General features: G+C 44.2%; 1 protein-coding gene across 2 annotated transcripts in view; it reads right to left on the bottom strand.

Moving 5' to 3' along the window:
• The window catches only part of DNAI3 (dynein axonemal intermediate chain 3), a 70,122-nt gene that overhangs the window by 4,976 nt on the left and 42,344 nt on the right, over positions 1 to 22,802 (bottom strand). For both annotated transcript variants that reach the window (XM_004582084.3, XM_058658748.1), the window contains exons 17-21: positions 17,378 to 17,508; positions 13,893 to 13,956; positions 10,001 to 10,131; positions 5,136 to 5,340; positions 104 to 195 (exon numbers count right to left, since the gene is read on the bottom strand). In XM_004582084.3, the coding sequence (XP_004582141.2) occupies positions 104 to 195; positions 5,136 to 5,340; positions 10,001 to 10,131; positions 13,893 to 13,956; positions 17,378 to 17,508 (623 nt within the window). The remainder of the gene's footprint in view (positions 1 to 103; positions 196 to 5,135; positions 5,341 to 10,000; positions 10,132 to 13,892; positions 13,957 to 17,377; positions 17,509 to 22,802) is intronic.

Genomic DNA, 22,802 nt, shown 5'->3' with positions numbered 1-22,802 from the left:
CCATATATGTCTTTTGTACTCTTCTAGAAAAAGGATGTCATTGATAACATATTTAGACAAGACTCACCAAGAGCCGACCAAAGATATCCTCAAAGTTACCAACCTCATTGGCAGAAGGGTGACTTAATGTCCAAGGAATTTCTAATATATGCAGTGTTCCATAATAATCAGCTATGGCTATAAATTGCTGCTTAGCTGAAAAAAAAAAAACAACAGGGAGGAAAAATGCAGCAAATGAGAAATCCATCTTAAAAAGTTAAATATGAAATGTGTTTTTGTTTTGTGGTCTCTCAAAGGACCTGCTGTGGTTACAATGATCTTGGCATCTATTTCAGATATTCATGACTGGATCACATAAACATACAATACTCGTTTTTTCCAGTTGATGAAAGGAAAGCTAAGACTCTGAACCCTTGTCAGCTACCCTTCTACCTCCACTCTTGATTCCTTCTTGTGTATATAAAGAGTGTGGCACCTAGCTGACCCTATTGTTTCTGGGCCACTGGGTAGAAATAAGGGGGGAAGGTGTGGTGGTGTATCAGGTAAAGCTGCTGCCTGCAGTACCTAGCATCCTATTTGGGCACTGGTTCGAGTTTCGGCTGCTCCGCTTTCCATCCAGCTCCTTGTTAATGTACCTTGGAAAGCAGCAGATGACCCAAGTGCTTGGATTCTTGCTACCCACATGAGAGTGAAGCTTCTGACGCCAGGCTTCAGCCTGGCCCAGCCCTAACTGTTGTGGCCATTTGGGGAGTGAACCAGCAGATAGAAAACCTCTCTGTTTCTTCTTCTCTCTCTTCCTTTCTTTATAAATCTGACTTTCAAATAAAAGAAAAAGAAGAAAGCAGGGAGAACCCATGAAAAGATTCTCAAAGAAAATTTATGAAGCATGTTTTTAACCAAACACAGCAAAGGCTGAAGGATATCATATCCAGATGAATTTCAAAGACACATTCTGAACCAGTTTTCCTGCTTACAAAGACAGATTGCTCCTTGGAGCTTTTTAGATGGGTATAATGCACAAAATGTTTGTGAATTTTAGTTCACATGTTGTTGTTCTCATTTTCAGAAGATCTGGGTTTATGTTGCTGAATTATGAACTCATCATCCTGGTAAGCACTCTTTTTCAAAAGCAGTGTTTGTGCTGAAGATGGGAAAGCACAGCTGGTGGTGTGTGTGGTTAAGCAGCAGCCAGCCTGTGACTCCCTGGAGATGGCAAAGACCAAGTTTCAGAGGCTACTGTTTGAGACAATTTCATAGGACAATTACATGCCTGTGCCCTTCTAGAAACAAAAAGAAACTTTTCTTCTTCTAAATAAAAAGGCAAATACACCAGATTGACACAGAAAATTCTACTTGAGTGAAACAACAATTTGGGAGATGGAAATGAATTATTTTTCATAGATACATCCTTGACTTTATGTTTGCTTTTATGCTTGCTCTGTTGTACATTACTTTTCTTCATAATAAATTCAAAATTTGAAGTTTTAATACATATAACCCTGATGAGTCATTAGATTTCATTATTACAGTTGCTTGGCTTTGTTCCTGGGAGAAATGCAAAAATGTTATAATATTGAAAATGTGACTTAGGGTGAAAAGTTAAGCAAAATCACACTGGAAAAGAAGCAACAAAAATTAGCAATGATGTAGGGATGTCTGACTCAGAGAATGCTTTCTGTTGTGCAGTTCAAAGTCAGCATCTGGAGTCAGCATTTAGCCTGATAATTGAATGTCTGCATCCCCTAACGGAGTAAGAGGGTTTGCAGCCCAGCTGCAGCTCCTGACTCCAACTACCTGCTAATGCAATCCTTGGGAGGAAGCAGTGTTGGGTCCCTGCCACTCATGGTGGGGGAGAGGGGTGGGTCTGAACTGAGTCCCTGGATCCTGGCCCTAGCCCAGCCCTAGCCTGATAATTGGACGTATGTGGAGAGAGATGGCAGATGAGAGAAGATGGCAGATGGGAGCATTCTATTTCTCTTTGTGTTTTGAAGATGTTAATAAAAATTTAAAATAATCAGCTTTTGCCTGACATACTGAATGTGTCTTAAAAATCATTGTTGATGAGGAAGAAAAGCAATGAAGCCCTGTTTATATTCAGGATTTGAGCAAGAGGGAAGGGAAATGGAGAAGGGGAGATGAGAAGGGAAACAGTAAGGGTCAGAAAGAGAGGGAAGGAAAGAAACAAAAAACTGAGGCTTTCCAGGTCAATGTCCAAATGTTCCAAGTTACCCAAAAAGACTTAGCTCAGGAGGTCAGAATTCACATAACAGGGGGTCCAGGCCTTGGGGTTAGGGGCGGTTTGCAGCTCCCTGCAGTGTGACGGCTGTGGGGGGTGCCCCTGCAGGGCTGGATCCAATGTTAGGGACTCAGTGCACCAAGTTGTGCCAGGCTCTGCCTGCTGGCCGCCCAGCAGCAAGCTCTGGGGTTTTTAGGATATGAAATTGATGCTTAGGGACACCCATGAATAAGGCCAGTTTTAGTGTATCTGAGAGATGAATTCTAGGTGATTCCTAGTAACAGGATCATGAAACTTTTGGGCAAGCGTGGGGACTGAGACCTGATGGTTTGGAGAAGAGTCCATAAGGTTTATTTGGGCCAGACTGATTCAACAACCAAATTAGGAATCCTGAGATGGGCTGTTAGCATAGCGCATCACTGACTGCCACACACCAGTCCACACCAAAGCTATGGATGGGGGCCTGTCTGGCAGGGCTAGGTACCATTACTTGACTGGGTGGTGGAATAGTGGACTGGTCACATTTGGCAGGGTCAAGACACACTAACCAGTACGTGAGAGAATGAGGTCTAGGGGCAAATTTTGTGGGGGAAGTGTGGGCCCAACCCTGTGGAAATACAAGTCCTGCTGGTTAGCTCAAGAACTGGGGTGGCGATAGGCTAAGCTAGGTGTGATATGGCACCTGCCATCAATTACAGGTAAAGAAACCGATGGCAATCTGGGAGGTCAAGGCAGCAGCACCTGAAGGTGCATCCTAAAATAGGAGGTGGGGTGGGCCAAGCTGAGACTGGAAGCGGACGGACCGGGCAGGGCCAAGAAAACTTCAAAAAGAAAAGAAATCAGGGTGGAGCACATGTCATTCCGACCTAGGCTCTTACCCCAACTGGTCTTCATGAGGCAGGGATACTACAGCACAGCATCGAAGGCAAAGGCTGAGATAGGTGAGGGGCTAAGTCAACTGGGTCAGAGTACCCACTGGCATGCACACAATCTAGGGCTGGGAATAGACTCGGTTGGGGAACTGTGAGAGTAAACCTTTGCTGGGTTGGGATTCCCACAGGAGGGTGCAGGGGCTGGAGTTGGGGCTGCGTTCTGGTCTGGATATGGCTGCAATCTCCCTAGGCACAAATGTGGATTGGGGCTGGGCACACCAAGCTGGGCTAGACACCAGCACCATCTGGCGCTCTGGAGAACCTGGGTAGATGTAGGACGGACTAGGCTGAGTCTCTGCCCCTACTGAGCCATGTGTGAGCAGTGTCTGAGTATGGACAAGCATTGACTGGGGTGAAACAGCCAACACCAAGAATTGGAACGGATTGAAGGCCAGCAATGAGGGCTGGTCCATGGAACCACCAGTACGCACAAGACCTGGCACAGGGAGAGGTTCTGAAGGAAGAGCTTGGGAAACTCCTCTGTCAGAACACAGCCCCTACTGGTGAACGCAAGAACCACGATATGGCGCAACCCAGACCAGGCCAGAGGAAGATACTCACCATCATACATTTGGCATTGGTGAGGGGCAGACCAGGCTGAACCGGTTCACATCAACCGCTGGTGAATCCAAGCATCAGCATGGAGTGTGGGTCAAGCCAGGTTCAGTCACAACACATACCAGTGCACATTAAGAAATGCCATGGTGAGGTGAGCCATACCAGATGTGGTTGCAGCACCCAAACAGCACACGTGAGAACGGGGGGGTTGGAAGGAGGCAAAGCCGGCAGGGGAATGTGGGCTCCTCTGCTGGACAACCACTCCCACTGGAGAGCATGAGTTGGGATGGGGGCAGACCAGACCAGACCAGGCAGGGGTACAACATCTGTGGGCCTCATGTGAGCCAGACTGGGAAAGGGCCAGATTGGGCTGACTGTGCTGACTGGTGCAAGCAAAAATTAGAGTGGGTAAGGGTTGACTGGGCTTTTGCCACATCATCAGATGGCAGAGGCTGGCACTGGGGGCTAATTCTGTTAAGTTAAATGCCAGAACCACCTGGAGAGTGCATAATCTGGAAGTTGGAGTGGCCCAGTAGGGAGATAGTGGGCACCTCCTTTGTGGGTAACCACTCCCACTGGAGAGCATGAAAACCAGGCCTGGGGCAGGGGTGGCTAGACAGAAAGGCACCTGCCAGTAAGTGTGTGGGCTGGATGGTAGGTTGGTTGGGTTGAACCAGGCTTCAATGCCCATTGACAAGTACAAGAGCTAAATGGGATGTGGGACAGACTGAACAAGTCTGCGGTACATACTGGCATGCATGGGAAGCAGGGTAGGGGGCAGGCCTGGTGGGTTATGGGGAGTCGCCCCAATTAGCTGTAGCTCCCACTGGTTTGCATGAGGACCGAGTATGAAGCGGGTAGGATCAAGCTGGACTACAACACCCATTGGTTCAGGTGGAAGACAGGGCTAGAAACAGAAACAGCCTAGCAATTGCAACAACAAGCATGTACATAAGCTATTGGGGTGATGAAATGTGCCAGACCCTGTACTGGCAAACTCACACAAGAATCAGGTTTGGGATCATCTCAGATGAAGTTTCTTTGGAGATCCCTTCAATTGAACTGCTGGTCTCAGAACCCCGTGAAGAGACTATGTCAGCCAGTGGATTCTGAATAGGTTTCATTGTAATTGGAATGATGAGATTGGCAGCAATTCAGACCTGTTGAACTATCAAAACCACTTGAGCAGTGCCCTCAGAGTGTGCCCCACATCGCAGACCTGGGATAGGTGGGAGGCTGGACGGGGCTTTTCCCTTTGTTTCTCCTCTGATCCCAGATACAGGGAAAAAAATGATATGTGGGAACAACGGTCTTACCCACTTTCCTGTAGCCCTTGACCCTTTGTGCCCTAATCAACTAAGTAAGATTATTTTTAAAAATTAATTAATTAAATTTAAAAATTCACATACCAGAAAAGGTCCAGGGTTTGATGTAGGTGATCATTGTTATGCAAATGTTTTGCGACAAGGCTGGTTCATGTGTCTTCTCCAGAAGGTCCCAGATATCGATGTATCCATCTTCTCGACCAATATAGAAAACTCCAGGTCTTGTCAGGGACCAGTGGCCTGAGGTGTACCTTTTTGGTGCACAGCATGACTGAAGGAGGGGCCCAGTCTTTAAGAACATTTTTAGAAACACAAAAGTTTCTGTTACTGTCTGGGAGAATTAACCATGATTTTACTTTAGAACTCAGCTGACTATGAGCAGACAGCAAAATTATGCCCACAGGGATTCTGATTTCCCTTTCTCTTGCTTTTTAAAAGAAATGATCAAACCTGAAGCCAGCACTGTGACTCACTAGGTTGGGCTACTGTCGGCAACATGAGCATCTCATATGGGCTCCAGTTTGAATCTTGGCTGCTCTACTTCTGATTCCAACTCCTTGGTAATGCACCTAGAAAAGCAGCAGCAGATGGCCCAAGTGTGTGCATTGCTATACCCACAGGAAAGATACAACAAATGGAGTTCCAGGCTCCTGGCTTCAGCCAAGCCCAGCCCTGACCATCATGGCCATTTGGGGAGTGGCCCATTGAATGGAAGAACTCCATTTTCCCCCTCTCTGCAACTCCACTGTTCAAATAAATAATTTTTGAAATCAAATCTTATAAATTGAGCAACTGGTCATTCTGAAACTTGAGCTGCTTTGAAATTCCATCACCATTTCTGTGCATGTTGCTGGGCACTAGCTAAAGGAAGATTATAAAGACATTTTGATTGGACTCTTACTAGGTTTCTGCTTCAGGTGGAAACAGATTTGGTGGTTGGCAAAAGCAAATAAAAAGTCTGTTAATTCCAGCTGTAAGTTGCACGGTGAATTCCAACACAGTGCTGACAAATTCTCCTTACATAACTTTTGTTGGGAGCTTTGAGGTTCCCAATACATTTGGGAGAGATTTTAGATCATTGAAGCATCATGTCTTCCATAAGCAATCAGCTCACTTTGGATAGTTTTCACACTGAAAGATGATCAGACAATGTCCTGTCGACCCAGTTAGTCTCCTTCTTGCAAGCAGGTGCACTCAACTGCCTACTTGCACAGCAAGAACAAAACAAACTAGAGAGCCATCACTTTCATTCAATACCTAAATGAGAAACTGTCCTGAGGGAGAAGTAGTTCATGAACTGCTTACAGATGACACTTCCTTGCCACTTCCCCTGATTTCTTCTATTTCTACAGATAATCAGATTCCTGACCTCTGCATAGTCTTCAAGAATCTTGTATGAACTTTAAAAAATTAGTTTTTACTTTTGGAAGCAAATGTTGGAAACACACTGCAAGATTTAGGTGTAGGCCCTGACTTCCTAAAAAGGACACCAAAAGCACTAGCAGTCAAGGCCAAAATAAACAATTGGGACCTCATCAAACTAAGAAGCTTCTGTACAGCAAGGGAAACAATCAACAAAGTAAAAAAGCAACCCACAGAATGGGAGAAGATCTTTGCATGCCACATAGGTGATAGGGGACTAATCTCCAGAATATACAAGGATCTCCAGAACAACCAAAATACCAAAACAAACACACCACTCAAGAAATGGGCATGGGAAATGGGCAGATGTTTCACAAAGGAACAAACCCAAATGGCAAACAAACATGAAAAAATGCTCAAGTTCCTTGGCAATAAGGGAAATCCAAATTAAGATAACAATGAGGTACCACCTAATGCCACTAAGGATGGCACACATACAAAAAACCACCAACAACACTTGCTGGCAAGGATGTGGGGAAAAGAGAAACCTACTCCACTGCTGGTGGGACTGCAGACTTGCACAGCCTCTATGGAAATCAGTATGGAGAACACTCAGACAACTGAAAATCAGCATGCCATACGATCCAGCAATAGCACCCCTAGGAATATATCCAAAACACTTGCTACACGAGAAACCAACATGCACCCCTATGTTTATAGCAGCACAATCAATAATCGCAAAAACTTGGAAGCAACTGAAATACCCATCAACAGAAGACTGGATAAGAAAGCTATGGTTCTTTTACTCCATGGAATACTACTCAGCTATTAAAAAAAATGAAATACAGGTTTTTTTGTGGCCAAATCGGCCCAACTGGAAACCATTATGCTAAGGGAAATGAGCCAATCCCAAAAGGTTAAATACCACATGCTTGCCTTAATATAAGATGAAAGGATGTCAATCCGGAAAATAGTGTCCATGTATTGTAATATTATTTCAACCTCAAACAGCCTGTATCTAATGCATTAAGATATTGTGATGTATTCAATGAACATACAATTAATGTATTAATGTGAATCAGACTGCTTATGTTCTACATCAGAGAATTGTAAAACCTAATAAACTTTTAAGACCCTAAGCTACTCGGAAATGGGGTGGAAGCACAGGAAAATCTTCCATCTCCTTAGAATGTGTGAGGAAGATGTAAAGTATAACCTACCAGAAACATAACAGGTAATTCATAGACAACAGACTCGAATCAGCATTAAACAACAGTTAAATTACAAAGACATATAGGGGAAATCAAGAGCGACCCTGACGACCTCTTAACAGGTGGTCATATGCACAGAGCAGCGGGGACCCCAGAGTGGAGCAGGTGGGCAGGAGGAGGCTTGTATCCCAACCCTGAAGACTCGGATCCTCACCAAGGACTATCAGTATGGGCACCAAGGACTACATCCCAACAGACAAGGAGACCACGGGGAATTGGAGTGCCTTCAGAGGCCGAGAACTCTGAGGTCATCCAGCCCCGTTTAGATCTACCACATGGGATGGAAGAGGCCCAAATCCTTCCTCACAGGATCCAAGGTCATTGGAACAACAGCCAGGAGCCCTGAGAGATCTGCAGAAACAGAACAGCAAACTTCCTTTGGGACTAGGGAGAGGAGCTTTCTCTGGTCCTTATTTAGTTCCAGCTTTGGATCCCCACCCTCTCTTGCAATGACCATCAGGATAGCCCCGGAGCCCCTCCCCCCAAAAATAGGATAGATAGTCAGAGCAATACAAGGAAAGCTTAGAACCAAACAGGAAACGATCATAGTGGATCCACATACACCTTACTAGATAGGACACAAAGATTAGTTACTCCTCACTAGGGTATGGAAGATTTCTCTGCACTCCCTTCCTAAAACTGTTCTGCACCTCAACTATACACAAAGGCCTGGTTAGATTTATAAGCCAGTTTAAGACTATCCTAAAATCTACCAAGTTCAGCAAAATTATGCATCAACACAATAAAGAGCTAAATACTAAAATGAAAACAGACCTGAGACAGCTGAATAGTACCCTATAGCCACTTCAAGGTGTAGAGCAGCCGGTTCTGTGTACAAACAAAAACTGAAGGGTCAATGAAGTGATCATAGCAGGTGGTTAAGAACTTGCACTGCTATAACATGTTGATTACTCAATACTATGTCAATTAATTCCATAATGTTGTAAATTGTTGATGTTGTGCTGGGGCTTCTAATTGATCGGAACGATATTCTGCCAGCTCTACCTTCAAACCATAGAAGGTCTTCCTAAGAAACTGTTGAATTTATCTGGACAAAAGATGCTGGACTCTATGCTTGGTGTATGATTGCAACGAAAGAATCTAGACTTAATTTGAACTGTAATACTGCAACTAGGTGGAGGAATCCACCAAGGGGGGAGGACATGGGGAGGGGATGGGGGAATCCCAGAGCCTATGAGTCTGTGTCACATAATGCAACATAATTAATAAAAAAAAAGTTTAAAAAAATCAGTTTTTAAAAGCATTTTAAAATGTCAAAATTTGGTTTTTAGACATATTTTAAAATATGTTTAAAATATTTTTGTATTCTATCTAGATATACATAATAGGTATATAACATATGTAATATATATTTATATATATTTTCTGCATCAAATAATCTTCTCAAATTTCTCATTAGAGAATCATGCAAATTTTCATTCCCATTAAGAATCCAGATTACCCGCAAGCTTGCTTGGCTCGGTTTAACACTCCTGCCAGTTTCTGGCAGACGAGCTTCTGGAACCAGCCCCCTTCCGGTTCTGACCATGTTCTGCTACTGCCTCCCTTGGACTATGTCCTCCTTCTATGCCTCCTTCCCCTTCTGTTTTTATCCACCGGCTCACTCCCCAAGTGGCTACAATGAGTCAAGCTGAGCTGATCCAAAGCCAGGAGCCAGGAGCTTCCTCTGGGTCTCCCATACAGGATCAAAGTCACAAGGCTTTGATTCATCCTCTGCTGCTTTCCCTGGCCATAGATGGGGGGCTGGACTGGAAGAGGAGCAGCTGGGACATGAACTGGTGCCCATATGGGGTCCTGGCACTTGCAGGTAGAGGATTAGCCAGTTGAGCTATGGCGCCAGCCCAGACCCTGTTCTTCTCTAAACAGGCTATGAGCTACATGGGATAATTCTTTTCAGCTGGCTCACTTCCACTTCTTGAACCTATGGAAGGATTGTAGCAAAAAGATATCAGACTCGGTGTTTCTCCTGTGTTCTGAAGTGAGGGGGAAACGGCCAAGTTAACTGCGAACAGTATACCTTCCAAGGAAAGATGGCTCGCCTGCCCAGAAGGGACTTGCTAACGGTGTTTCCTCCCCTCGGGACAGAAAAGCAAATGCTTATGTTTTCAAAAGGCAGACAGTGCTTCTGCTGCCATGCCACCTGTTTCCAATTTCCCTAAAAGTATCCCACAGGCACAGCTACAACACAACAGCTGTGATGTTCCTATTGTCTTCCTCAGGAAGACAAGGCAAAAAAACAAAGGACCACACACTCACCACCCCCTCAACCCACTCCCCCTTCCGCAGGCAACTCACCATGACACCTTCCTTCCAGATGGCCACGTTCCATCCACCAATGGTGAGGATGATGTCGTTGTAGAAAGGTGACCTCTGCACAGTGTGGACAGCGCCGTCGTGGACCGTGTAGAGGCTCACTGGCTTCTTTGCTGGGGGAGAGGAAAGGGTGTTTTGCCGTCACTCACACAGACCTTGATCGTACTGTCCCATCCCCACTGCTGAGGTGCCAAAGCAGAGAAATAGAGGCTGATCAGGCTGAATGAATCTGTCAAGTGCTGGCTCTTCTTTATATGGAAAGTCCAGGGAACTTCCCATCTAGGTCACTGCCCTGGCTCAGAGGAAAGCTTCCTGTTCCTATCCCTTAATTCCTTACACTAGTGATACATATCTGGATTGCCAATATACACCACATGTATTGGGTGACTGAGGGGGCAATTACTAACCAAACATGTTACTATCCTAATGAAGTGTACAGTCATGACAGAGTCCCAGAAACAATGACACCATTGTGGGAGTGTTGTGAAGGGAAAACTGGTGTGCATATGCCTAATGAGAGACACTGGAAGCTAGACTAAGGGGCAGAAACAGCTCCTCTGAAGATAAGGACTCTGCGTGGGTGCTTCTCCCTCAAGGCTGCAGAGCTGGGCGCTCTTCACTACTGGTTACTCACAGCCAATCATCCCATTAGTGGCTACAACAGCTGCTTGTTGATGCCAAATCACAAGGCCCGGTGGACTGACGCTAAGACCATGAGTTTACTCTGCATTACATCATGTCAGCTACGTGAGGACTGGATTTCCCTATGCCTCCCCAGTCAGAACTGATGGGACAGGAAGCAGAGAGAGACCCAAAAGATCTTGTGGGAAGCTTATAAAATAGAGATTCAAGCAGACACTCTGTGCACATCCACAGCAGCACTCTTCATAACAGCTCACACGGGAAAGCACCCCAAGGGGGCATCGATGGGTGAATGGATAAGCAAGATATGAGTGACACAGACATAATAATGGACTGTTATTCCACTTAAACAGCAAGGCACATTCTGATACATACTACAACCTAGGATGTTAGGTACCTGGAGTAGTCAAAATCAGAGAGGCAGAAAGGAGAACGGTGGTTGGCAGAGGCTTGGAGAACAGGGCATGGGACATTATCATGTAAGGGGTGTGAGATTAAACTCTGAAAACTGGCTGCACAGCAATGTGACAGTATGCAATATGACTGAATTATACACCTGAACATGGTTTAGGATGCTGAATGTTATCACTTATGTTATTCTACCACACTTGAAAATTATTTGACAAAAAGGATTCTAAAGTGAAAATTTAAATGTAGCCATGCCAAGGTTTTTGTTTGTTTAAGAGATTCATCTCCCATTAACCACCAAGTCTCCATTTTGAAGAGAGAGCAAGGGGCATGCTTGTCAGGCCATCTTGAGGTGATCTTGAGGATTCCTGGTAACGGGCAGGATCCCTGGATGCCAACCATGCTCTTCCTGCTTCTGCTTCTGTTTCTCAGAGCCTGGTGCCCATCTGTGGGATTAGTAAGACTTCCCTAGCCACCGCCTCCAGCAGCCAGCAGGGCTGTTCAGGCATCTGGGAGGCCTCTGGGAGTGACCATGGTTACTAGTGACTGCAACGTGCACAACCCTCAGATGTGTGGAAGAATCATCGACTGGGTGTGTGCTTTAAATTGGCAGAGAATGTTCTCGATTCATCAAAGTCTTTTCTTCCTTTTTTTCTTTGTAAGTCTTGAGCGCCATTCATCAATGAGTGGAGCAGCCCTTAAGTTATTAAATGCAGTGCCAAAGCCTCTGGGCCAGGGTATTAAAGAAAATGACAATCAACAAACACGAAAAAAAGATTAGTTTCCAGAGTAATTCTCTAACATGGGAGTTAACTGAGTAAGGGATTAGAAGCATAAAACCTTGTGACTGACTGCCTGGGTACCAATTTTGCTGGTGAGGCCATCCAATTGGCTTGTGGGAGGATTATATGAGCTAGTTTATAAAATTTGAAGAGTGCCTGGCACGTGACATGTGTTGATTTGGTGGAGTAGATTTCACAACACGACTGTTCCAACTGTCATCATGCAGGCTGTCATTTCTTGGCTTGCCCTTCACACCACGTGCATCTTACTTGCACACATCTCAGGGCAATGTGTCTGTCAGAAGTTTCTTCCCATAAGAGCACATTCTCCTTCCTGCCTGGTTGTGTATTTGAGACATGAACGTGGGGTTCCATGGAGTCCACATCTCAGTGACCGGCTCGTCTTTCTTCAGGAAACCACCCTGGTGTTTACGACCGACACTGGGCTGGAAGCACGCAGTAAAAGCCCTGTAAGTCCATGGAATGGAAGCAGGGCGCACAGTTTACCGTTCGGGGGGAACCGCACGGCAACTTCTCCGCACCTAAGCCAGTATGCAACGAAAAACAATGCTGTTTGGCTTTCCATGTTACAAAGTTCTTGACTGATGATTTAAAGTGATTATTATAACCAATGGTAAAGCAATTTTCATTTTTTTTTTTTCTGAATGAACTAAATTGAAAGCAACTCCTCTTCTTCTGGACTAGCTACATTTCACTGATTGTATGTGCTGGTATGTTGACCCTTAAATCTCCCTTTTCCTTTACATTTCTGTTGCCAAGCTTGTGCTGCAGTCTTCGCTGCCTCTCATCCCAACAGTGGCAAGTGGTACCCCTCTTCCACTGTGAGTCCTACCAGCCCCAGCTCTCCTGCCACGGTGGTTTCATTACCATGCAATGCTGTAAGAAGGGCCCACAAGACTTTTTTCCATCCAGATACAAATGGGTTCCCAGTTACCTGCCATGATGCCTTGGTGATTAAATTTCCCTCTTTCTCATGTGTTCATTGTTCTTTTGTGCTTCCAAGTTTTCACATTTATCATCTGCAATATCTTTACCAATCTTTTTCATCTGGAAAACTTGAATCCACTCTTTGTTTTAAAAAAAAATTTCGTTTTATGACACAGTTTCTTAGACTCTGGAATTTCCCCAATCTCTCCCTGTGCTCTCACCCCATGTTGAATTCCTCCATATTGTTGCAGTAGCACGGTTCAAATCCAGTCATGATTCCTTCATTGCAAGCAAAGATTAGTTACTCCTCACTAAGGTATTGAAGATTTCTCGGCACACCCCTCCTAAAACTGTTCTGTGCCTCAATTGTTAACATATGCCTTGCTAGACTTATAAGTCGGTTTGGACTATCCTAAAATTCACCAAGCTCAGTAACAATTATGCTTCAATACTATAAACTGAATCCACTCTTAAAGATCTGTTCAACTGCTTCCTGTGGTGTCTATCTTTCTGCATGTGGAACCTACATACCTTTGTCCCGGTGCTTGGGGTCCAGGACTTGGCATCAGGAGACACAAGCACATCAGCTCTCCTAGTCCTAAAACAGGATTCTATTATCACTTCTCCCGTACTCTTCTTGGATCTTCAAGATCATTGCAGATTTAGCCCATCATTCCACACTGAGTAGATTTTCCTGCGAGATCAACTCCCAAGGTTGTTGAATTCTTGAAATGGCATGTTACTTTTTAAATTAAATTGTCCAAGAGTTCTAGCTTTTTTTGCATCACATAGGTCAGTGCTCTTCAAATCCTGATGTGAAAACCAGGCACCTTTTAATATATCTTATTAAAATCCAATTCAGGTTCTGTGGGCCCAGATTTTTATGCATGTTTCCAGACAGATCCCAAGAAACAACAAAGCTGCCTTCTCGGGGGTCTGAATGAGGTTAACAAGTACATATGTGGATTAATCCTAGGGGCACTGCCATCAGCAAAGCCAGACTCCCTTGGAATTTCACACAATTCTATGTAACTGCAGAGAGTTTCAATGAAAATGAACACCTTACTGGTAACAGAAAGATTCATTCAACTTACTCATCAATCGGCCAGTTTCAGGGTCTCTTTCCATTTTCCAATCTGTGTATATCACTTCGCCCTCCTGAAAACACAAGTTCTTGTTGAATAGGACAGCTCCAGAGAAAAGCCCTTACCTTCAGGTGCTGAGCCTGAAGCACTTGTTTTGAAACAAAAAGAGCTCAATTTAATTATATGATAATTTCATGCACACGATGTTGTGGAGAATACAGGCAGCTGAATAGCTACCCTATGTACCACAGCCTCAGCTTCTGAGTTTTCAAGTCCCTCTGCTCCTCCCAGGGAGCCAGAAGGGGAGGGAGCAGGACTGCTTTATTCTGTCATTTTTTCCTCAGTCTGTTACAAAGTCAGCACTTAGTAAAAAGTTGTTGGATAAGAAAGAGGCAATATAAATGCATAATATGACAGCACTCACTGGTTAAAGTTTAAGACTGGGAACAAAGGAGCCAAAAGTTCAATCCAAAGAAAATGCCATGTCACAGATATTCTGGTTTTACCCTTGTGGCCATTTTAAAGAAAGGGGAAGGCAGAGGGACCTGGTTTTACAGAAGAGGAAGGACAGGCCTGGTGTGATGGGTCGGTGGCTAAATCCTTACTTGTGAGCACTGGGATCTACCCGGTTTATGTCCCTCCTTATGGCCTGGGAAAGCAGTCGAGGATGGAACAAAGCATTGGGACCCTGCACCCACATGGGAGGCCTGGAGGAAGCTCCTGGCTTCAGATTGGTTCAGCGCTGGCCATGGTGGTCATTTGCGGAGTGAAATAAGCAGATGGAAGATCGTTCTGTTTCTCCTCTCCATAAATGTGATCTGTCTTGAAAGGGGGTGAATCTTTACAAAAACAAACAAAACATGAAGGAGGAGGAGAAGGAGGAGGAGGAGAAGAAGGAGGACGGGAAGAATAAGGGGAAGGAGAAGACAACCACAAGCAGGGGAAAGATGAGACCAGTGAGCTGCAGCCGAGAGGTGTAGATAACAGGTGGCCCCATGTTGCTATGTTACAGATTGGAAGACTGAGCCTCGGAGAAGTGAAATGACTTGCACAAAGCCCCTGTAGGTTCTCTGCTAATGCTACTGCTTTTTCACCTGGTGGAGAGAAGAGTGTGAGCAGAGGAGTGAAGGGGATTCTGGTGAGGGGATGCAGGGAGGTGCAAGGCAGCAGGGCTAAGAACACATTTGACTTACACAAATTGTGGCTAGTGCCCACTCAGTCCCTCCCCTGGTGATTTCATTCATCCAGGTACTTCATTCTATCAGCAAGAAGTTACATTGGCTGCTGCAACTTCTGAGTTGGAGGCCGAGGCCTATCCCCACTCCTGGTGGATACTCAGGCTGCGGAAGCATGCAGGCCAGCCCCTGGTGCTGCTTTGTGGCTGTGGGGCCTATCACTCTCCAAGCTACCATTTAGAGAGCACTCAGTACTTTCCAGAGATCTTAGCAGCTTTAGTTAAGCGGCCCCCAACTGTCACCAAAATCCCTTGAGATCTTTTTACATCTCCTGGGTCTCCAAGTTGGCACCTGGGACACTGACATAGAGCCCAGTCAAAGAGGAATAATTTGGGTTAATTTCATGGATAAGGAATGAGTGCCTGTCCCACCACCAGTCACCTAACCTAACTGGAAGCCTTGACTGAACCTCCTTCTCCCAAACAGTTACCTGACTGATAACCCCCTTCCCCATCTGGAGCCAAGCTTCCTGGCCCATTGCCTAGACTCTTCATTTCTGGTCTAGTCCACCTGAGACCACCACCACCTGGCTTCTCTGCCTTCTGGACCACCAGTCCCTCCCTTCAGCCCATACTGGCCAGACCCCAGCAAGGTCTTCCTCATGTTGCCAACTAAAGCAATGGATTGGCTGTGCCAAGGGCTGGTAGAAGGGCCTTCCATAGGGATATCAACCCCATGGGAGACAGCAGTTCTGTCTGGCTTTTTCCTGGCTATAACCCCAGGGTCAAGAACAGTGCTGAATATATCAAGTGCTCAAGTGAGGGCTTGCTGGATGATGAGTGAAGGGCAAGGGCTTCAGAGGTAAGCCAGAGTTTGTGTAAGAGGAATGAGAGAAAAATCAGAATGGCTCATGTGTGTGTGGGGAGAGGGAGCATGGAGCAGATGGGAGGAGAGGGCCAAGAACCAAACTCTGCAGCACCTGACAGCCTTGAGGGAGAAGTTTGGATTTTACTCGTGTGTGTCTGCAGTTCACTGAAGACACTAGTTGGGTGGTCAGGCCCTATGCTTGTTTCTTCCTTCCTTCCTTCCTTCCTTCCTTCCTTCCTTCCTTCCTTCCTTCCTTCCTTCCTTCCTTCCTGTCACACTCTCTTTCCCTTCTTTCTTTCTTCCTCCCTCCCTTCCTCCCCTCCTTCCTTTGTTCCTTACTTCCCCCCTTTTATTTTTATTGGAAAGTCAGATTTGCAGTGAAAAGGAGAGAGGGAGAGAAAGATCTTCTATCCACTGGTTCACTCCCCAAATGGCCGCAACGGCCCAAGCTAAGTCAATCTGAAGCCAGGAGCCAGGAGCTTCCTCCAGGCCTCCCATGAGGGTGCAGGGTCCCAATGCTTTGCACCATCCTCTACTGCATTTCCAGGTCACAACCAGGGGGCTGGATGGAAAGTGGAGCAACCAGGACACAAACCAGTACCCATTATGAGATTCTGGCACTTGCAGTAGAAGGATTAGCCAATAGGGCCATCATGCCGGGGTTCCCATTTATCTTTCTAAAGTTGATCCACTGGTAGAATCCCCTGTTTCAAAATCTCAGATGTGTGACAGGACAAATGCTTTATGATTCCACTTACAGCAGGCACTCAGAGCAGTCAAATTCATGGGGACAGAAAGACAGGGCACCCAGAATGGGGTTTGCGGGGGCTGGGAGGAGGGGGCGAGGCATTCCTGTTTGATGGATACAGAGTTGCAGTCTGGGATGCTGAAGGGTGCTGACCATGGAGGATGGGGACGGCTGTGTAGCAGGGTGAATGCACTTAGTGTCCCTGCACTGTATATTGATAAATGCTTCAGGGGGTCACTTCTACATTGCACTTATCATCACAAGCTTTCAAAACTAAAAAAGTGAAAAGTAAGTTATAAAGCATTAGCCTGTTTGATAGGGTCCTGTTGCCTACCAAGTAAAATTCAAAATTCCTAAAAGGGTCGCCTATATTGGACCCCAATCTAGCATCCTAAGCATAAGCTTCCCTCTTGCATTAAACTATGTTTTTTTAAAAAGTTTTGTTTTATTTACATCACAGACAGAGAAGGAGAGAGAGAAGCTATGTGGGAAGTGACCAAGAGATGTACAATCTCTCTTTTCCCCTACTATATAACTCTTTGAAATAAACAAAGAAATCTTCAAGAACATTTTAAATACAAATAAGCATAATAAACAAATGGAAAACATCGATAAGCCTTCATACAGCAAATATATACAATGTTATACTCACACATTTCAGTATAACTAAGAATGCATTTTAAAAGCAGGCAATTACAACTTACCTCTGTCCCTACAAAGAACTTTGTGCAGAACTCATCTATTGGCTTGAGATAATTGGACATTCCCAGTTCCAGATTATGGTATGGATTCATCTCCCCTGCCTTCACTGCTTTGGTCTGGAGTAGCATTTTGTCTTTCAGAAGAGTAAAAACAGAGGAAGCACATATTTGCAGTGAAAGATGTTTTAAAACACGGGTACCTTGTTTATTCTGATGTTCTGAATACCACCATTCCCTTACCAATGCAGTGGGCTCAAGTTCAAGCATTTTTAGACTTCTCACTTAGCCTGTTCCACCCCAGACACTAAGGCCTATATTTTATTAGTTACAATTGCCCTTCTATGGCCAACAGTGCCAGAGTCTGATTTATTGGGCGTGTAAAGCAAGCATCATCAGTAATTTGTTTCTTTGTAAAAATGTTTGATGTTTGTGTTAAAACCAAAGTTTTACCATGATCTAAAATTAATAGTTGTTCCTTACCAAAGTTTCAAAAAACAGAGAATCACATGAGTGAAAGAGGCATACATCATCATGCCCCTAGAGATGGTCATTATTAACATATCAGCTTATTCTCCTCCAATGACTTCTCTGTGAATGTTTATATTTAAAGTTACTGAACACATTCTATTTAGATTTGTATCCTACTCTTGCATTTTCTTGAGGAAATGTCTTGAGCACCTTCCCAGGTCAAATACCAGTTTTTCAAAAACATGCTCTTACATCTTCTGGAAAAGATGGTGGTAAAATACATGTTCATTAAATTCTCATCACACCTCCTCCGTGTGTCCTCTGGGTTATTCTGCACACAGGACAACCAAACCAAAGCCAAACCAAACCAAACCAAACCAAACCAAACCCTATGAAAGCCAAACAATAGATAAAATCTAAAATGGGAAAGAAAAGTTCCAACTATATATATATATATATATATACTATATACTATATACTATGTTACTATATACATATATACACACATATATACATATACATACATTTTACCTTTCCAAAAAGCTTCAGCATAATTTATCAGAAATGAAAAATGATTATTATGATTATTATGATTCAGTTAGTACAACCAATACTCCCCTTTTCAGGAATCTACATGTTTTGAGAAGTCTCTTTTCCCACTAGTTAAGACATTAAAAACAGTGTCAAGATAAGCCAAACAACAAGCCAACATCATTGCCTGCCCAGGGTCTACAGTTAGCAGGGAGCTGGAGTGAGGAGATGGAGCTGGGATGCACACCCAGGCCTTCTGATATAGGACATGAGCATCTAAACTGGCATTTTAACCGCTAGGTAGAATGGCTGTGCTTGTTTCTCTTTATCTTAAAGATTTACCTATTTTTATCTGCAAGGCAGATTTTCACAGAGAAGGAGACAGGGAAAGTAAAAGAGAGAGAGAGAGAGAGAGAGAGAGAGAGAGAGAGAGAGAGAGATCTTCCATCTGCTGGTTCACTCCCCAAATAGCCACCACAGCTAGAGCTGGGCCTATCTGAAGCCGGGAGCTGCTTCTGGGTTTGCCACATGGGTGCAGGGACCAGAGGACCAGGCTATTAGCAGGAAGCTGGATCAGAAGTGGAACAGCCGGAGACTAGAACTGGCTCTTACACAGGATGCCAGTGCTACAGGGGCAAAATTAGTCTGCTATGCCACCATGTCAAACTCTTGATTTTCTCTTAAAGCATATGTGTGTGTGTGTGTATAAAATATATTATATATGTATATATACAAATCTATATATTTTTATAAATAAATATGTGTACATCAGGATTTTGTACTCAAAAATCTTCATTGTGGTGGTATAGCATCAAAAAGTTGGGAGCCCTCTGGTGTTACAAGCAGAGGCAACAACCTGATCCACAGGTCACAAGTGGAACACAAGGGAAGAGGTCCACAGGAGATATACAGTAGCAGAAGTCATCGTCATCCTGACAGACTGGGGGTCAGGGCCTATCAGGGACAGGTCAAGTTATGACTTCTGCTCTGGACAATGACATTGAGGGGGTATATGGGGTTCAAATACAGGAGACAGTAAAACAGATGGGTAAGGAATTGTCCGCAGAGATTAAAAAAATGGGAATCGTGCAGATAGATGCTGTTATGAGGACAGTGTATAGAAAGGAAAGCAAAGAAGTTAAAGTTCCAGAGGTATACATAGTTGGAGGGCAGCATGGGGAAATGAAGCTAAGGACACAGAGAAGAACCTGATGGATTAACAGGTCAGGACCGTCACAAATGCTAATGATGGCATGGACCCCAAGAAAAGGGGCATTTAAATGTGGTAAAGACTAAACACATAGGTTCGCAGCTGCCATTGCGGTGCAGTGCGTTAGCTTGCTCCCTGCAGTGCTAGAATCCTTTCTGAGCAGTGGTTCAAGTCTTGGCTGTTTCACTTCCAATCCAGCACTCTTTTAATGAGTCTGGAAAAAAAGCGAAAGATGGCCCAAGATCCAGGTGAAGCTCAAACTCCCAGCTTGGTCTGGACCAACCCTGGTTACTGCTGTCTTCTGGAGAATCAAAGCAGCAGATGGAAGATCTCTCTCCCTTCCTCCTCCTCTTCCTCTCAAACTCTACCTTTCAAATCTGTCAAATTCACATAAAAGGAAAGATTCTAAGGGAAATGTCATCATCAACCGTGTTGAATCGGACTCAACTGCAGTCATTTTGTATATTCAGTAAATTTGAAGTCATTCCCCCAGGTAACAGATTTTCCATCGCTGGAGACAGCAGTAACAACAGCAATGGACCTTGCTAAGGGCTTATTGCAAGCCAGGCAATAACCTCACAGCAACTTCCAAAGCAGTTACCCACTAATCCTGCTCAGGGGATGAATAAATGGAGGCCCAGGTAATTTGTTCAAAGTCTCACCTGCGGCGGTTAGCATCTATCCTGAGTTAACCATGGTCTTTGAGTTCATGTATGTCAATTCATTTCATTTTAACATTATGCTGTGAGGAACTTAACTTTATTATTTACTCTGTTTATCTTCCTCATTCTGTTTCCAAAGAGATTTTTTAAAAGTGAACATAGAGACGTGAAGTAATTTCACTTCATTCATTAAAAATCATGGCTTTGGAATTTAAGCTCAGATCACAAACATGAAGACTCCATACTCTTAATCATTATGCCATGCTATCTAAATGAATGTATGCGAATCTCTGCGAATTTTTAAAATGGGAAGCCCAGAGCAATTTAGGGCAAAATCTTTTTCAACAGAATAAAATCAGTAGAGAATTTCTTCAAGTGATTCAAAAGAGCATTAACCTATTGTAGATTGACAGACTGGCAAGGGGTGACTCGCTTCTGACCACTAGATGGCGAGAGCGTACAGGGCACTGTCCCTGGGAATGAGCAGGCGGCAAGGAAAAAACAATCCTGGAACAGTTAGGGGGCTTTCCATGCACCTTGGGAGGCCAACCAGTATAGGATCAATCAGCAGAATGTAATCAAGAAGTTTACGTGTAGTATTGTCAGTTTCAGATCCAAATCTAGTGAAAATAGGTGCTGATAGCTGGCAGTGTTTCTAAAATACCACATTCAATCTCAAATTCCTGAAATCTGGCCATTCACACAGAACAGGTCCTTATAGTCACTGGCTTCAGTGGTGCCAAATGCTGGTGGACAGGTGGGTGTCTAGTGGATGAGAAGCTGCCACCTGCCACCACTACCTGTGCATGTGCACTTCCACACCCAATCCCCGTTCGTGCTTGCGAGCTGGAAATAGCCTGAATGCAGGCTTTGCACATCCATCATTCATCATGCACCTGCCCCTCCTTCCATGCATGCTCCAATGCGCCATATGCCTTAGAGAAGACCACTGTGTGCTCTAGTACTGTGCAGAGACATCATGACACGTTGAGATTCCCCCAAAGAGGGACAGGATAGGGCGTGGTACCAAGTCCCATCCACACTCTGTCTTTGAATATCCAATTAAGCCCTTCCCTGGGCCTACCTCCCACCATATGGAGGGACAAACTCAACTTCGGTGGAACTGCAGCCCTTCTTTGCTCGTGAATTCCTTCCTGCCTGCATACATATCCGGATGTGTGCTGTCGTTTTTGAAAAACCTTGATTTCTACACACCTTTACATTGCCTTGAATACTTTTCTCACATGGAGACCAGACCTTGGACTGAGCCTGGTGTTCAAGTCCCAATAACATTATCAAAATCCCTGGGATTATCAAAGGAGATTTCATTCTTTCCAAGATGCATGAAAATATGTGCCACATGGACATTTGGACACACAAAAGGGCACACAGCCTGCATCTCGGGGGATCTAAAAATATGTGTCTTGGAGCAGGTGTTTGGCACAGAGGTCAAGACACCTGCAACCCCTATTAGCATCCCAGTTAAAAACAGAGATATTTAGATTGGACTGGGAAAAAAAGACTCAAACTTCAGTCAATATGAGGAATGCTACCAAGACAGTAATTAGGGAGTGAAACTTTGACACTGAACTCTTACATTAGAAAAGATTAAAGGTCTTAAGCTTTCTCCTTAATAAACTGGAAAGAGGCCAGTATAGCAAGCTAATCCTCCCTCTGTGGCACCAGCATCCCCTGTGGGCACTGGTTGGAGTCCCAGCTACTCTACTTCCTATCCAGCTTCCAGATTGTGACCTAGAAAGCAATGCAGGATGGCCCAGGGCCTTAGGAGACCTGGAAGAGGCTCCTTTCTCCATTTTGGATCAGCCCAGCTCTGACCATTGTGATTGTTTGGGGAGTGAATCAGTGGTTGGAAGATCACTCTATCTCTGGCTCTCCCTCTCTCTCTGTAACTCTGATTTTGAAGTAAAGTAAAAAAAAAAAAGAAACTGGAAAAATAAAATTGTATCAAAACTAAACAGAAGAGCAGAAATCAATGAACTAGGAAAAGAAAAATAATATATATTAAGAAACAGAGGCAGAGAGAGAGAGAGACTGAGAAAACTCAGGTCAAGGGATCTAAACTGGTAAATTCTAGCAAATATTTAGTGAGGAAACCTAGTTCTAGATAAAGTCTTCTAGAAAATGAGGAAAATAGGGGAAAATTTCCAAAATTTATTCAATGAGGCTGGAGATAATGCAGCCAGGTAAAGATATCATAAGAAAGGAAAATTAAAGACCAATATTCCTCACAAACATGGAAGTGAAAGTTCTTAGCAAAATATTAGCAGACTGAATACAGCAACATAAGTATACTATGCCATGACCAATCAGGATTTGCCTCTGTAATGCAGGGCTGATTTAGCAGTCTAGAATTAATGAATAAGACTTGTCATAGTAATAGCTTAGTATATGACTATCTCAAAATGCAGAAAATGTTTTGGATACTAATGCAATGACAATTTCTGAATAAAAGACAACTTCCTGTTCAACCTCATAAAAGAATCTTGTGAAAAATCTACAATGAATAACCAAATGCTTTGTAAGATAAGGAACAAAA

This window comes from Ochotona princeps, chromosome 2 (genome assembly GCF_030435755.1).
Source record: "Ochotona princeps isolate mOchPri1 chromosome 2, mOchPri1.hap1, whole genome shotgun sequence".
Lineage (NCBI taxonomy): Eukaryota > Metazoa > Chordata > Mammalia > Lagomorpha > Ochotonidae > Ochotona > Ochotona princeps.
Note: the sequence above shows the minus strand (reverse complement) of the source record. Positions and strands in the feature narration are given on the sequence as shown.